Below are 17,664 nucleotides of genomic sequence, written 5' to 3' on the forward strand. Positions count from 1 at the left end.
ATCTACCAATTTACCGGTGAAATAAAATTGTTACGCCCGTATTGTCTCCTGCAATTCTCACGGAATTGCGCGAGTGACCTGGATTCATGGTTTGCGTTTAAGCCGTGACGAAACCCGGCGTAATGAGACCACAATATCGCGGTGGTCCACCGTGTGCACGTTAACCCGTAATCCGTGCAACATGCATAAAACTGTCCTCCTAATCCTAATAATAAACATCATAATCCTAAATCGCAAGCTTAATCGGCAACTTGATAACGTTGAAACTGTTTGATATTTTATTCCTACTGAAAATCAAAGTACGTTAGTCTTGGAGACAAAAATAAAATTGAATTGAATTTACCATCGATCGTTCCCACTCGTAACTTCCTTCTTGACTAAGAAATTTGCCACTGATCGTGCCATCGAACAATTCCTTTATCGAGCTACTAGACATTTGCGCGACATCTTTTGCCGCAAAGAACTCGATGAATAGAAAATAAAATCCGACGCACAAAAGGAAATCTATTCGATCGATAACAGACAAACTACGAAACCTTGAAAGATGAACGAAGCCAGCAACGACCATCCACGATTGTGATCGCCGTTTCAACGATCCAAAACGATGAAAAGAACGATGCGATATCAAAGGTCACGACTGTCACCGTGATCGACAAAGTCGCGTCGACGCGAATGCCAACAGCACCGTAAAACATCCGTCCTGCATACGATCGTCCGGCATAATCTTCATAAATCATATGTATTTATACGACGTAATTTTTCCAAGATATTTTCTCGAGAACTTGGTCGCTTAACATTGAAAACCTTTTACAAAGACCGAAATGGAACGACTTTCGATTTGACTATAATATATAATCGAACGTCCTAGCCAAAATCATACCAATCATGGACACGTTGATTCAACGTTATCCTAAAAAGAGGAAAAAAGAAAGAAAGAAAAAGCGCCTTTTCTATTTATCATTTGCGAATATCTAACAAACTATTTTTCAGAAAATACGTAAAGCGATTACGTGCTATAAAAATACAAAGCGTTTCGTAATTCGATAAGCTTTCATAATACACGGAGAGGGACAGTTACTATATGCCGGCGTGAAACTCTCGATCGGTGGTAAGAAGCGAAGCGAATAAAAATCCGCCGAGCATCCAAACGTGTTCCTTTTCCATTCATCTTGGTAACGAGGTCCGTTCGATTTTGCCCACGCACCTGCAATTCTCGCCCGCGCATACAGAACGAGGGCATGCATAGTGTTTCGCGATGACGACAGCTACGCGTTATACTCGTACGACGTTGATCTCTCGACAAGATAAAAGATGCATCCTTTTCTTTCACGCACCGTACTTACATTCTTCGTGATATATACGTTTCTCTAGCGAGTGGTGCCGAGTGCTTCACAATAATACGCACTAGAAAGAGAAGAGTTGGGTCGGAACTCGGGGCTATCGGACCAACATTGCAAAGCATTTATTACGCGTACGGAGTAATCGCCGACCTTTTACGGTAGATGCTTCTATCGCAGCGATCCAAAGTCCACGAACGCAAACGTACGGACGAATTGTCCGAAAAACTTTACTCGGAAAGTAATTATTTAATTTTAAAAAAGACTGCATCTCCATCTCCATTTCCTCGTTTGGTATCAATTCATAACTAATATATCGGAAAGTGATATTTACGCAACGATACCGAGTACCTTTTACTCCCGTTACAAAACACAGCTCATTACCTAACGGCTTGTCCGTTGAAAGAACAATAGCAACTGAAACCGGGAGGATTTCGACAGCTCGTAATTACATATAGGTGGACCGTGTGAAAATTCGTTACGAGTGATAGCGATATTTGTGGAATTCGATGTCGAGGGTTGAAAGCGAAGGAACGAAGAAACCGTTGCACAAAACACGCGCGAGTTTATCGTTCTTCTCGCGAGAGCAGCGCGTTGATGGAATTTTACGACGCAAAATTCCAGCCGTCCTCGCTTTCCCGTCAGAACTTACGCGATACGGCGGCATTCGCACGCGCAGAAACACCACGAAGCGACACGACACGACGCGATGCCACGCAACCGGCGGATCTTCCAAGTACACCGTAGCGATTATCTTCGTGTGTGGTTTACGATATCATCCATTCGAAGGGATTAAAAGGTAGGCTCTCGCTCTCAAGAACAACGACCGTGAAGGAGTTTCGGCGAAATCGGCGTGTCATTCCGATCTAGCTATCGCGCCACGGAATAACTCCCATCGATAATGAGAAAGAGAGAAACAGAAGCTGAAAGCACTGCCAGAACGATACGTATTACCACAGCAAATGGAAATTGTGCCTCGCGTAATAACGTTACTTATAATAATAAATAAAATTACTTTTCCCTCTTCCCGAAGCTTCTCGCTGACAGTTAGGTTGTCTGAATTCAAACGATCTTAAAGGAAGAAAAATTGCTACGTTAACGAGCGTAAACGCAAACTAAAAGTCAAGTTGTTCGAAATCGTTCGACGTGGTTGCGAAGATATACTACTACTAATACATACGTCGATTTAACACTTAAGAGAACGTTAACGGATAATATGATATACGAACTCGTATCTTAAAACTGAGAAAACAAATGAACGGGCCGGTAGACTTGGTAAACTTGTAAGAGAATCGGACTGATCGCGTTTCGAAAAGGATATAATTTAAAAGGATATAAATTAAAAAAATGCATTTTGCCATTGGTCGAACCTCGTTCGCGCGAGGATAAGAAAGGAAAAGAGCAAAGATGAAAGCGTATAGAAGGAATAGCAAGGTAAGACAGAACAGCCGGCTCTTAGGATGCGAAAGCAAATCCGTTTGCGATTCTTTGGTTGCATCCGCGTCTAACCACGAACCGCATGTTGTTCGCGATACCGCAATGACCAACAAAAAGATTCTTAGCATCCGGCCAGGGGAGCCGTCGTTAAATTCTCGCCAACAAATTTCATTATGTAAACGCAACATTTTCAGTCAAAGGCTTTCTCGTTTCTGCACCTCTCGCGGCCACGTTAAACCGACAGAGCGCCAGCATACTTTCTCGCATAAAATTTTGCACCGCGACACGAGAATTTCACAACCCTTGAACGAGTTCCTTCGCAAAAGTACCACTCTTCTCCTTCTCTTTCTCCTTCTCCTTCTCCGTTTTTCTCTACGAGACTTTAGACTTTAAATTATGGTAATACATGTTTGGGCCTTCGGGGCATGTGTGTAGACCCACTGAAAAACGAACACCAAACAGCAACATTCTAGTATATAAACTTTAGAACCCGCTAAATGAACGCAACAGACATGATAATTCATGGCCCGAGAATAATAAGCGAGGAGAGGAACTAGGTGTCGTTAATCTTGCTGAAAGTTTGAGGAAGATAGGCGAATATCGCCATCCTGACTCTAAACGTTAACTAGAAATAACATCGTCGAATAAATTATACGTGATCAGTTTGAATCTCAATAAGTCATCCACAATTGAATCAAATATAAGTATTATATATTGCTTTTAACTCACACGTAAATCGAATTGTATTGAAACTGTATTAACGTTAAGTTTCAACTAACGCCAGACTTTTGCTACAAAATAGATAAAAATGAGAGCTACGCATTTTCAGGATTTAAATTTCCAATTATTCATATACGGTATAACTTTCCCTAACTAATGAACTCGCTAGAAACTTGCGCTCATAGTTGGAGCAAATTTCTTAGAAACTCGACGACGTGATAGCAAAGTGTTAACAAACCAGCGAAACTTTCAAACGTTCAACAATTGAAATTTATGCGATTACATGTCGTTCTCATCGCGAGTAACGCCATCGTACTCGCTGTACAATCTATCTGCGTCACCAAGTTCGTCAGGTCCGCCGATATACGTAAAAACTGTCAGATCTTCTGCAAACACGGTTGACCGAATGTGCCAAGAAACGACCAGCCAGTCCGGTGCAATTTACAACGAAAAATACCGTTTCGCCGCTGTATTCTGTGTATTTAAAGGAAAGGCGGAACCGGACGCGGCGCGACACGGCTCGACGCGACGTCAGACGTTGAGACGAGGACGTCCCTTCAGTCGTCCCGTTAAGCACGTGTTCTGGCGGCTGGGATTTTCAATTCCGAACGAATACACCTAGATCCATATACGAATGTGTGCTGCGTATAACGAAGGGGCAAGCTCAACCAAAGAGGCGCATGGCGGTTACATCGTTTATGTATATCGCGGACTCGTAGACGTCCATCGAAGTAAGCAACGTATCATGACCTTGATATTTGCCGTGCGTGGCTCCGAGTGCACACGCGTCTTTCCCCAACAGAGGCTCGCATATCGCATATCGCATATCGCATAAGAATATGTTCATCGAGATAAACGTAAATATACGCAAATAGAATGTCCCAGAAATACAAGCCGACGAAACTCTTCTGCGAAACTCTCCAACCAACAGCTATTTTTCGCAGAAATGTATATTCGGATGTAATTACGGCTAGTAGGAAGCACGAGAAACTCGAATACAATGACCATTCATTTGCATCTTATGTAACCAAATTTTGACAAAGTAATGCGAAAAGAAAATAAATTCTTATTGATTGATTTTGTTACTTCGATGCGAATATTATGAACCAATGTTTCCTACAAATATCGCATATCGTTTTTATTCTCGGTAATAGTCCTCCGAATCCTTTCGCGGACAAATAGGCGCGCTATGAGATTCTTCCACCTCCGTTTACTCTTCGATCAGTGAATCTCATCCAAGGGAGATAATTACGATCCTCGCGCTGATTTAGTCGATTAGCCCGCAATATAATCGTAAACCGGTGTAGCCACAGTGAAATAAATATTTCTCGTTCAGCGAATCTGATTAGCACATAGACGAAATCCAGTATGATAACGATGCTTCTTTTACGTATGTAAAGCAAACGGACTCGTATCTTTTTTCCTACATTTTTCATAATACAATGTGACGCGCGACGATCAGCCGGTTAACTCTGCTATCGATATCGCAGTTGTGTATATAAATAAATACAAAACGAGCCACCGTTAATAAAAATGCATGATAATTTATAAAACGAGGCATGATATATTATACATATCGTACGTGTAAACGATGCTGGGTGTAGTAGTTGGTAGTATTGGGTAATTAAGCGATTACGGATTTTGTCAATACCACCTAATAACAAAATCCGCAATCGCTTAGTTGCCAAGCCAATAGTAGTAGGTCGAACGAATTCTATAGCGATTCGAGCTTGGACACTTAGACCAAGAATCGAACGATCAACCATCGCGACACTCTGATCGTCTTTATCGAGATACCGATGTAACGATGATTACTTGCTCCGTTACCGTCGCTAGGTTACAGACGGAACCTAGTCGAGACAAAAAAGAAATTGAAAACGATCAGTGAACAGTCGACGTCATCGCGAATCGACTTCGAGTTCAAGCTTTTTCACTACGCTGAGATAGCGATTTTACGAAACGACAGTTGCCAAGCGATTGCTCTTTTCAAATACCTAATATCAAAGTAACCAATATATAATAATAACGATTCGTTGCACATACTTTTCCAATCTCGCTAGAAACATACATAGATCATAATACTCAAGTATATACGTACAGGTGTTCTATTCATGCAAGAACGTTTCGTGTAATCGTTATCCCTTTTAGGCTGTTGAATATAAATAATATAACACAGACAGATGGTCGTTGTCATGAACGCTATCGTTATTCTGCAAATATTAAATATAAAATATAACTGAAATATAAAAACACTTGTAACTCTCTGCCGTCTAAATAAATTATATATATATAATATTTAACGATGTCGATCACTCACTCGAAAGAAGAATCAATCCTATCAGCGGTGTTTAATAATTATGAGATCTACGTAACTTAAGAAGATTCGAAAAGACCGCCACGGAAGATCAATATGTACACTGTACACCGATGGTAGCGCCAGAACCAGTTGACCTAATAATACAACCAGTCACTTCGCGTATAATTCCTTTCGTGATCGACGTATGTATATATACACATATGCGTATCATCTATGCACGTTATACACATAGAATTGCGAATACGTGGAATACCATTGAACGAAGAGATCTACGTTAAAAGCAACGTGAATCGTGAATCCCAAAGTACGGATGTAACACGTTGAGACGTGTACATTTCTTCGCAACCCGAGAGTGCGAGTTTCTTGCGCATGCGACGAAACGTGAGTAAAAGCGCTTTACCTCAGCAACGGCCAGAGTAGTGGCCACGATATTTCAAACAGGTGCAGAAAATTGCCAACATCCATCAATTTCCGTTAATTTAATGCAACTTCCATGTAAATTTAGAATGTTAGAACGCTATTCTCACGTATTGCCGAATTACATTACGTAGTATGACGCGTATTTCCTCCGTAAAAAGACGTTTCACTTGGATGCATTGAAGAACAGCACGCTTGTATAAAAATTATAGTATAAAATAGTATAAAAATTAAATTAATACATAATTAACATATAACATATATATTAAAACAACTGATTTAGATAACTACGTACATATTTCCCGACAATCGATCGAAAGAGATATTTAAAGATAATTTTTGTAGAGAAAGTGTACAACAGTTGTAACAATATAAACGTTAGAATGCTTTATCGTTTCGAAACCTATAGTTACTTTATCAAATACGCGAATTAAACGTGGTATTATCGTGCTATTAACGTAGCAAAAGTAAAGTGTATTAAAAAAACGCTGCTATAAGAATATCTAATGGTTGACAGAAAAAATAGCAATCGGTTACTGTACAAGTATTTATGCTAACACGATCATGGTTCGCGAATGCAGACGAATGCACCGAAATCTGCTTCGAAATGATTTTCCACTAGCCGATCAAATTGATCCCCGTTAACCTTGACATTTTGCATGGCACTCGCCATGGATTTATTTTAGAAAGGTAGAATACAACGTGCCACGAGAAACTCGCGAACCGAACAGGCTCGCTGGTTACTTTCCTTACACGTACAGAGATAGGATACATTCGCCGTACGGTGTTCTATATTCTGCATTCTACAGGATGAACGCCAACAACAGCACGAGAAAGCTTTGTCTATTGGCTAACGGCCAATTACCAACGACTCGAAGGAAAGGGAAATTTTTCATATTTACATATTTGAACGAATAACGATAAACGATACGAGCAAAGTATGTTATTTGAAAGCAAACTGTTGAAACTTTTGTCTCGCCATTTTATGGATTATAGATTATAGATAGAGCCTGTTCCTCGGTTAGTCCTAGTTGCGTGGGTCACCCTGTATATAGCCATTGCAAACAGTCGATACATAGGTAACGTACTACGTATATGTATATGTTGGTAGTACGTATGTATATGGCACAGTTCTCTAGATCGCAGGTGCGCCTATCTATCTATAGACGCGCTTTCTCGTAAGATCGCAAAGTTCATCAAAGAAAACCAAACTCGAATAAATCGTGCGATTGCAGGTCGTTTCACGCTGAGATTGAGACTTCGAGCAGACAGGAAGAAACATGAAATTTCTTAGGAGAACTTGATCGATTGAAACCTGGGACAAAATTTCAGTGGTCGAATGCTTGTAAAAGTCTTGTCCACACAAAGGAAACTCGTCGTTTGTCCGTACGGTACTTGGCTGAAGATTGCTTCCAAAAAGACCAAACCCTCGGCATCCGAGGCAAGTTTCGTACTCAGTTTTACATCGAGTTTCTTTTTCGTCGATCGCTGCCCGATCCTCCGCACCAATCACGCACGTACGTACTTACGTACGACATTCAGTGTCGGCACGGTCGCGCAAAACCGACTACCGTTTCCGAGAATTTCCCTTCCTATTGAACTGCAGTCGATTACCATGAGAATTCTCGCGAGACTTTCGATCGATCAGATCCTAAGAATCTATCGATTCACGCGCAAGATACGCGACACCTCCTACCTATGCAAGTATTTATTCGTTTCACATAGTTACTAAACTTTCGAGATCGTCGTTCAATTCGACGTTTTCATACCGAATGACGATCCGCGTGAACGAGACGCGTGAGCTGATAATCGAGGCTTACCGGTATGTAACGGGAGCCATAATGCCATCCTATAATGCCATAGCTGTAAACGATCGACGAAATGGGCATTGGTAAAACAGATAGACGAGGGAATACAAAGTAACTCGCTGTCATTACGGTACAAACAGGTCTTAACAAGTTATCTCCTGCAAACGAACGAGCCACCATGGACTTCGTATTTTGTCAAGTATGCCGACGTTGTGAACGATCAAAGAGGGATGTCCCACTTCAATTGGCCAGTAGGCAACAGCAATTATCATGTACTTAGAACCGGCTGCTTTCCATACATCAAATATCACTGTACCAAGAGGCCACGACAGGACCTCAGCGCCGAGGACAAATTTTTCAAGGCGATCAAGCTTCTGAACCTTGGTATACATTTTCTCATACCGTATTTATCAAAAATAAAAGGGTGCCTCGCCACGTCGATACGCGCTCATCGTCATTCTTCCACGATCCATCCGTCCTTTACCTTCGTTCACATTTTTTCCATCCAAAGATACCGAAGAAAGTACACGGCGGAGATTCGACGCCTGGCGTGGCGTCTCGCCACTATAATTAACGACGATTAGCTATTTCAGATCTTATTTCTTATCCTATCAGGTATACCTACATTAATGTATGGACTGGCAGCAATTTTATTGATCAGACACCGAGAAATCGTGAATACGTCCCAAGGAAACGTAGTGATATATTTCTTACTGCCCGAGGACAAAGGTTCCATGTACTGATATACACGTAGATGTACGCATTGTATTAATTAAAGGTAATTTTATATGATGTAAATAAAACGTCAAATGAAAAGGCTATAGAATTTAACGTATTCCTACGCATGCATACACACACACGCGCGCGCGCGCGCACACGCACACACACACAAGTTACGTTCCAAACGGTCTTCGATTATAAAATCTGCCGTTTTACTCAACCGACGTTTAGCTAGAATATTTATGACGGAACGTATTCCGTTCCGTCGTGCAATTGCATTTATTAAAATTATGAATCCAAATTAAGTAGCTGCATGTACAAATGTACGACTATATCGGTGCATTTGAATGAGGTGATAGACATCTATCCGTTGATTCGACTTTTAGGGAAGATAATAGCATTTCCTACTGCGTAAAAAGGAACCGTGCACGTTTGTTGGCAAGCACCTAATGACCCGACGATGACTGATTCGAAGACAATAAAGCGCGAAACTCGTGATTTAGATTCGGCTTGCGTTTGATATACAGCGATCGCGTTCCTGACCTACGATGACTAATGTTCCTTTTATGACGTCGCGTAAGGAGCAATACAATAAGAGACAATCGCAACGCGCCCGAGACGCGGCAAGTTCCGTTTCATCGCATTAATAATTCATTTGATAAATAATTAACTCACGACTGCCGAACAATCGTTTAACGACGCGCGGTCGAAGGAATTTCTTGAGCCAGCTGAACGAGAATTGGTTAAACAATTTGAAAAAATTAGAAATATTTGTACAAAAGATCCAACTTCTAGATAAGACTCGATATCTTAGTGTCGATGATTAATAACGAAGAATCGCATAGTTTTAGAATCGCGTAGAAACTTTAGCGAAAAGATTAACAACTGGCACCGAGTTTTCTCGATAAGGCACAAATAAAAGATTTAATTAACAGATGACTTTCACTCGACGGAGATGACGATACGCGTCGGAACATGGCGAAAGAACTTTCACCGAGGAAGATCTGTACCTGTTGCGCAGCTTTTGTACGCCACATCAGCAACCTTCGACCTACTGGTATCGCTGCCTAATGCCAAGCCATCCTAGCGACTATCGCGATATCTAGAATCGTCCTATCGAAGGCTCGATACGCGTTATACGTTATGTCGTTGTCACAGCGCTTTACTCGACCGCGAGCAGAGACATCACCTTTCGAAAGGACAACAAGCGTTGGTGATTGGACGTACTTCCTGCCACCATTCGACGTAAAATACAGCTTGTCATAAATATTCAAATACAACAACTCGTACTTTTATTACATGTCCGATAAATCTAACATATTTATATTGGCTCCTTGAACTTAACCACATCCCGTTTCGATGACGGTACTGCTGCGCCGAAAAGGAAGCTGTACTTTTTCCTAGACCTAGGTATCGTTCATACGTGTTTCATTTTTCCTCTCTAAAGTAATAACGCTATCAACTTGTTCGAATAAATTCTTCGAAACTACGATAAATCCTTTCAATCGCTTACCTTCAGAAAGTTATTACTAATATCGAGTAACGTGTATATCGTACATCTATCATTTATCGTCTATCGTTAGTATCGATTTTTTCAAGCAGACTTTTTTCTATAAATCATATACGTATGCATATATCCTACTGTGGATGTCTCTGTTAACCCAATATATAGACAATTAGATAATTAACGAGTAAGACTCAAACTTACTTTGTTTTACTTCGAGTATAAAAAATTATCAAAGAATCATCGATGCGTGTAATACGATTTAGCAAGTCGATGGTAAATTGAAACATTTATTCCGATTGAAAAGAGGTGTGCAATTGTAGTCGGTGATTGAGATTAACAGGTTTGATGGACTTAATTACGTCGAAAAAGAGTAACTTAAAGTTAGAGGTTGCAGGTACCGTACACTCTTAAGCCATTAATTCTCCTCTTGTAATACCGTCCAAGTCGACAAGATCGGCATCGACCAAGCCGAAGGACCTGCGTGTCTTCCGTACAGAAGAACGGAACTCCGATTGCAGTTGTGCGGGAATCACACGGACCGATCGTACACCTTGTATCCACGCGAGACTCGTCTACATTCCGAGCACGTGTTAACGCTCCACGCTGTTTAACGTAGACGTAAAGTCGTAGACGTGGACGGAGGATCCGATCGTTGAAAGAGTTTGCCACGAAGTCGTAAAGTCGCGTCACGCACAATTAATTCACACAAGACCCGCGATCGCTATTTGCGTATTCGATTGGTCAAAACATTTCGAATTAGAGATGCTATCCATCTAGCCTTCGAACTCATTACGATATTAAAATGCTTTAGCGTCTTTCAATGCCAGTAAATCGATAAATATTCGTATATACCAATGAAGCTAACGTCCGCCAAGAGGAGAGAAAAGCTGACGGCAAAAGAAACATTTACATACGTCAAAAAGACGAGCTACGCGATTCGCATCTTGTCTCCTGACCGCGGAATAAGTCATCGTCTATTCTAACCTGCTTATTGTCCCCCGCGCGTAAACAACGGTATCATCGGACAACCTCGTGCGCCTATCGTACAATCTCGCTACCATTCATCCCGCGTTTACTCCATCATGGTTACAATGGTACATATTCGCGTGGCTCTCGAACGCAGAAATAATGGAATGGCATTGTCCGTGCGCGAGAACTGCAACAGGCATCCTTCTTGCGGTACGTGAACGAGTCCACGTGCAAATGGCTATTTCGTATAATCGGTGCGCGACACCCACCGAAACTGAACCGAGTCAAAGCATCGAAAGACAGTCGCAACTGACGTTCCTTCCTCTGTTAAAACGAACGCGGTCGAAACAGATCACTGTCACGAAAATAATCGCCCTCGTAAAACAGTCTCTCGGTTCTCGCAGTTACTTCGCATTGTCCTCGTTGTCTCGCATCATCGTTCCCACCCAATGACGCAACGCGTTCAAGGCGTATCCGTGTGAACGTCGAAATATTCTCACAACCGAATGCTATTGCCGAAAGGAGTCGCAATTAACTCGTAACGCCCGAGTTTTTACACCGAGACGAGTTTTCGAGGAGAGCATGCGTTATATAAGTCACGTGGATGAGATGCACCGGGTGACTTCGTAACTTGATTGCAAGCGGGTCTCCGTATCGAGGTAATTGAAACGCAGATCGTGAATACGCACAGATAATCTGCTGCTGGTTTCGTTTTTACGAAACGCATCGGTTAAATTTCACCGGATGATCGAAAATCTCTCTCTCTCTCTCTCTCTCTCCCCATCTATATGTACATTTATTTATCTATCTTACCCTTTATACACATCGCGTTCTAGTTCCCCGCCAATTCCATGTTACTTCTAATTAACGCAACCTAGCTTTAATAACATCCTTCAGCGTGATGCATCGCACAGATTAATTCAACAGATTAATCGTCGTATATTAATGACGAACACGCGAAGCACACGTACCAAAGGCGTACAATTAAACGCAACGCGGCTGTATTCTATCCGGTTCGCTTAAATTCCGCAGGACGCAGTTTCAATTCCGCAGCACATTATCATAGACACGTTATCGATTGAGATACGATGCTTGGTGTACATAGTTTCGCGAATACGATCGATCTTTGGACAATCCTGTTACACGACGTAACGTCTTTCGTACCTTATAGTTCCTGTAACTTTGGATATCGGATGGATTTACACGCAACTCCTGGAAATTAGGTATGAAACAACGATCGTCTCGTAATATTTCAATTCGAAATTCGTACATCGATATCCTAAATTATTCGCTTAAAATAAAATGAAATAAAAGATCAAATAACAAATACGTAACATCGATAGTAATTGTTATTTATCATCTACTTTGAACGCCAAATTTTCTGAAACTTTGCTACAACTAATCATAACGTACTGCCATGTTCCAGCGTAAAAGTAAATCGTAAAATCCAAACGTGTCGAGCGTTTTATCCGATCGTCGTAATTAACAAATCGCCAACTCGTTAGCGGACTTATAATTTTCATTCGTGCGAATATTTTCTCCCATTAACGAGCACTACCTTCCTTGGAAATTGTCGTTAGTACACCGTTTTTACTAGCTCGTCTAATCATTTCGCAATCAATCTTTAAGTTTTATCGAATCGCATAAATGTGTAGCACGACACGATGAACAGCACAACGTTCGCATCACGATTCATTCGCATTTGCGTTCTAACAATGTATCGTAACAACAACAGCTTAATTACCTTAACGGGGATGTAACATTATGATAATAAGACCTATAAGATCAACATGCACGTTCTATCGGAAACAATGAGATCAAGAATCTGTACTTGGTTCGGATCGGTATGTCGTTGATAGCACGGATAAGATTTAATTTTACATCGGAAAGAGCAGAGAAGAGTTGCTCCAGCAGCAAGTTTCCGATACAATTAAAGGAAAGAACCGTGGGACGAAAGGAAAGAGTCTAGTGGAGAAATCACGTACTCCATTATTACGCCACGCCGTCGCAGTTACGCCGATAACCCGAACAGAATCCGAAGGATCTAGATCGAAAATCACAACAATCATCGTGTCAACATCTGGTGCAAATTGCTCGATTTTGTTAAATGGAACGAGTTAAACGATAATGCAAGCCAATTTCGCATCGATGCGAAACTGATGCGATGATAATAGCGCTGACGTGTCCAAACTGGCAAATCGGTTAACATAAGGGAAAGATCAGCTTAACAAGCGACACTGAACGAACGAAAAAGGAATGCGATTCGGAAGAGCGGCGCAGAAAATGTTCGAACGCTTGCAATACCGATTACGTACTTTGAACATTACGTTAATGTCCTGTGAGAATAGCGCGATAACCAAAAAAAAATGGCTACTACCGTATAATATGCACTCGATATACGAGCTAATAACAATTACTTAGAGAAATCTGTAAAACCGCGGCAGAAACGACGCGGCAGCTCTACTTGACATTTATCACGAGTCGCTGCAAAGGAATTCACATTCACCTCGCGATATTGACATTGTAACGTCAATTCACATCAGAGACCAGGCCACACACCGCGGACAGGATGGCACCCAGATGTCTGCACATTCTTGGTGCGCACCCTCGATAGTCTTAAGTACCCACCACTTGGGTCTTGGCATTTTCATAGTTAAGGTCCTTCGGACCAAGCGAGTATTTCCTGTTTTAGATTTCCCTTTACGTTTATTGTCTACCACGTGTTAGCTTAGAAAGTTGGTTTTCTTCGCATCTGGTATGTTCCGTTAGCAACTTTCTCGCGAGGGCGGCTGAAACCCTTCCTAGTTCACCAACCGTCTTATTATCCAATCGGAGACGGTGTCTACTGCCCTCCCTTCCTTAACCAAAATTGTCATCGACAAATCCGATAGTCCCTTAGACACACCCACCCCCCTAGCCTTCCTCACACATGGTATCGCCAGAAAGACTCGCTTATTCTGTATCCTTAGAATAGTCAACGTATCTATACCGGTCTCTACCCTTATAACAGTCGCGTACTTAACGTATCGTTGTAACTAAGTCTTACATAACGTGGTTGGAGTGAATTGTGATTTATGTTAATTCAGTGTGTGTTACATTGTGATTGCTGAATTCGTAATAAAGTTTAATTAAAACAAAATTAATAGTTGTGTTACGGCTCAGCTACTTTTTATTTTCATCAACTAACCCCAAAAATTACGTGACAACATCGTCGCTACATCGATCCGTACGAACGTATCTACATACAGTGAAAGATGGTTCGGTGGTGCCCGAAAGCTAATTGCATTCTCAAGGTAATTCGGTTGATGAATGCATCCATCCGTAAGAAAGATATTTTCCTCGCTGCTGCCCAGGATATCCGCTCAAGCTCGTTGCCAACAGCCATTGTTAAAAGATAACCCTGCGCACTACATACGTATATGCTATACATCGACAATTTAAAAACCACCACCGATTTACCTTTTAACGTTCAACTGTCGTCGATAATGTCGCGTAAAAATGAGAGGAAAATAATAATAAAAAAAATGTTGGGTTCTCGAACCAGAGTTCGAGATACCTTTATTCTATAATAAGAGTACAAGTTTACGATTAGACCGTTACCGAAAGACTGAAGCCTCGATCAAGACCCAGCCCTTCTAGATGTTTGCTCGTCTTATGCCTACGTGACGAATTCATATTCCTTTGTTTTGGCAGTTGGTGTCGTATGCAAAGCGGTTCAGGTTTCCCGAGTCGGTTGTAAATATTTGTTGACGTTACGATAACCCGGCGATATTATATACACCTTCGAACAATCGAAAGTTAATTACAAGTAAGCTTCCAGGCATCCAACTGTATCGTATATCGGCAGTTCTCCACGGTTCTGGCCACGTTACGAAAATAGTGACACTCGCTAATTAACTCGTTAATTAAGAAAATGTACAAAGATCGGACCAGACGAAATCATTGAAACTTTACGTACCGCTTATTTCGATCGTCGCCGATCTCGATGCCACGGGCAAACGATCCTTTCGTAGAAAGAGCCGTTTCATCCGTTGAAAAGATAATGGGGTCAGGCCGTATGCTCGCGAAACGAGTAACGAGTGGATCGAAAGGAAAACGAAATTAACGATGGCTAACTGTCATTTGCACAATCAGGTTTAACGAGAGGTTTTAATTGCTCGGCTCGAGTAAAGAGCAAGCTAGGCTAGTTGCGTCAGTTTTGCGTAAGACGAAATCAATTAGCTATAATGAGAAATCGGTGCATATTCGTTAAAAGTGTAACGACTGATAGTACGGTACTGTGTAATTTAAACTTCTAATTTAACGGATCGTATAACGAACGAGAACTTTTTCTAAGAGAAAAATAAAATGACGCGTAAAATGTGCGTACTATATGTTTATTTCAAGTCGGATAGCATAAATATTCGTAGTCCGGCACAAGTGTAGATATCCTCACGCGCCAATGGAATTGATTGTTAGCGTAATCGATATTATAACAAACCGACGATTATCGATATCTCGTCATATCGCTGTCCATGTCGCTATCCATATCGCCATTAGTTTGCGAGATATTCGCAAAAACGGCCATTCCAGCTAACCTAATTCTTATCTTTTACTTATACTTTATAAACATATAGGTTTGGCATTTTATCCGGCTAGGGTGAGGAGGCGATCGGCAACCAATAATGACCCATACGAACGCAGTCACGGACGCACAATTATAGGCAGAATTCACTGTGCTGGTATCGACAGGTTTTTGCGAGTATTTTGGAAACCGAGGTAGGCCGAGCGACGGTTACGCGCTTACGCATACAGGAAAAGATTTTAAAAACGAGGTATTGAAAGATCTTCCACGTCCAAGGTGCCGCGTCCAGCTTTCTAAGTAATCAGAAAAATTGCTTAAGAAGCGTTCGTGGTTGAAAGTTCGCGTAGAATTGCCGTAACGACGACGCCGGCTGTACGAACAACGCAGCAGCTACAAGACGGTGCTACTACGGATCATGGATCTGACCTGTATTTTAGGTTTTTAACTACTGAAAATGGAGGTGACAAGAGTCAGGGGTATCGCGGACTCGTAACAAGTAACAAGCAACTTGGCCCCTTCTTTGAAACTCCGTGCGATAATTGTAATTCGATATATCTATGAGACACACGATACGGGTAAATTTCTTTTCCTGTCCGATGATTAAACATTTAGGTGATCGTGGTTGGAAATACGAGTTGATCGCGCACCGTTCGACACGGAACTGTGAACCTTAGGTAGGAAGCCACAATTCTGTATCTTTCTTACGCGAGAAACACTTGGAAGATATTACGAAATTAATTAATGCTTACATAGGTACGAGGTAAGATATTATAACAAAAGAAGAGCAGAAAATTATAACTTTAAGAAATTTAAGAAAATATCCAAGAGAATTCTTTACTACGCATCTATTACATTTATATTTTACATTATCTATCATATACCTATGTGTTTTACGCGTTAATTCCGAGATTATTATTTAGTAGAACGTAAAATATATCTTCGCTTTTAATAAAATACATAATTTATTATTATAGATAGATATATGATTTATTAAACTTTTAATAAAATATACTTTCGTTTTTAATAAAAACTGACATACAACCGAATCTATCTTCGATTAGCGAAATATGTTCGATAGACGGTATACATAATTTTCTTGCCAATTTCCTAACTTTTCTCAGCTATTGGCGATCGATCTTAAAGCGAAAGTCCCATTGAAATTATCCAAACATTTTATACTCGCGTAAAATATTTTTGCGTACGATTATTACAGTATTCCGACGATAACATTCGCCATTTTCGCCGTTTTTCGAAAAGCTTGGACAAAATTTCGACTTGATCGGCGAATTTCATACTACGTATGAAAAGTCGTCGACGAGAATCTTGAAAAATTCATTCCCTTTGGAACGTTTCGTGTACGTTCTTTTGATCGTGATTCCTTTTCACACAGGAATTTCGACTCGACTTCTGGCTTCGCGCATCTTTACCTTCACCTTCGTTTTTCTCCGCGCCCGGCTATAATCTAGCCTCTTCCCATCTTATCCCTTGCTCGTGTCCTGCATCTGGCTACCTACTCTACAACCTGTGTATCTCACAATCACGATCAATGGGCACGGTCAGTAGCCAGCAGCATGGTTAAAAGCACCGCGCCCCTCTAAAGAAAGGAATACGTAAATTGGTGACTCGATCTGGAAGACATTCCGTAACATACAGAAACGAGTTTAGAAGCAAGCGTATACCTTTCAATTTGTTCCGACTGTTTTATGATCGATCCATACTGATCATACTGACAAACGTTTCAGCGAATGCAGTGTCCAATACTATTCTTATAATTTCCAATTTAGACTCTGTTTTCTTAAAAACTTAATTAACGCATCGTAGTCAGTTTATCGCCATCTTTATCTAATCTTAATCTAATCGAGTTAAGC

The 17,664-nt window shown here is 41.1% G+C and overlaps 2 protein-coding genes across 4 annotated transcripts in view; one reads left to right on the forward strand and one right to left on the reverse strand.

Annotated features, from left to right (window-relative positions):
* The window catches only part of LOC117208843 (cadherin-99C), a 76,619-nt gene that overhangs the window by 50,082 nt on the left and 8,873 nt on the right, over positions 1-17,664 (reverse strand). The window lies entirely within an intron of this gene.
* On the forward strand, positions 5,903-10,054 carry LOC117208846 (uncharacterized protein C15orf61 homolog). 3 transcript variants are annotated; one of them, XM_033450260.1, is made up of 5 exons: positions 5,903-6,192; positions 7,464-7,669; positions 8,177-8,420; positions 8,652-8,814; positions 9,692-10,054. In XM_033450260.1, the coding sequence occupies exons 2-4, from the start codon at positions 7,568-7,570 to the stop codon at positions 8,777-8,779; spliced, it is 474 nt and encodes a 157-aa protein (XP_033306151.1). In that variant the 5' UTR covers positions 5,903-6,192; positions 7,464-7,567; the 3' UTR covers positions 8,780-8,814; positions 9,692-10,054. The 3 variants fall into 3 exon arrangements, with proteins under 3 accessions (XP_033306151.1, XP_033306150.1, XP_033306152.1); XM_033450259.1 differs by lacking the exon at positions 9,692-10,054 and having other exon boundaries at positions 8,652-8,867; XM_033450261.1 differs by lacking the exons at positions 5,903-6,192; positions 9,692-10,054 and adding an exon at positions 6,719-7,307 and having other exon boundaries at positions 8,652-8,867.

This window comes from Bombus bifarius, unplaced genomic scaffold, assembly GCF_011952205.1.
Source record: "Bombus bifarius isolate JDL3187 unplaced genomic scaffold, Bbif_JDL3187 scf7180000008163, whole genome shotgun sequence".
Lineage (NCBI taxonomy): Eukaryota > Metazoa > Arthropoda > Insecta > Hymenoptera > Apidae > Bombus > Bombus bifarius.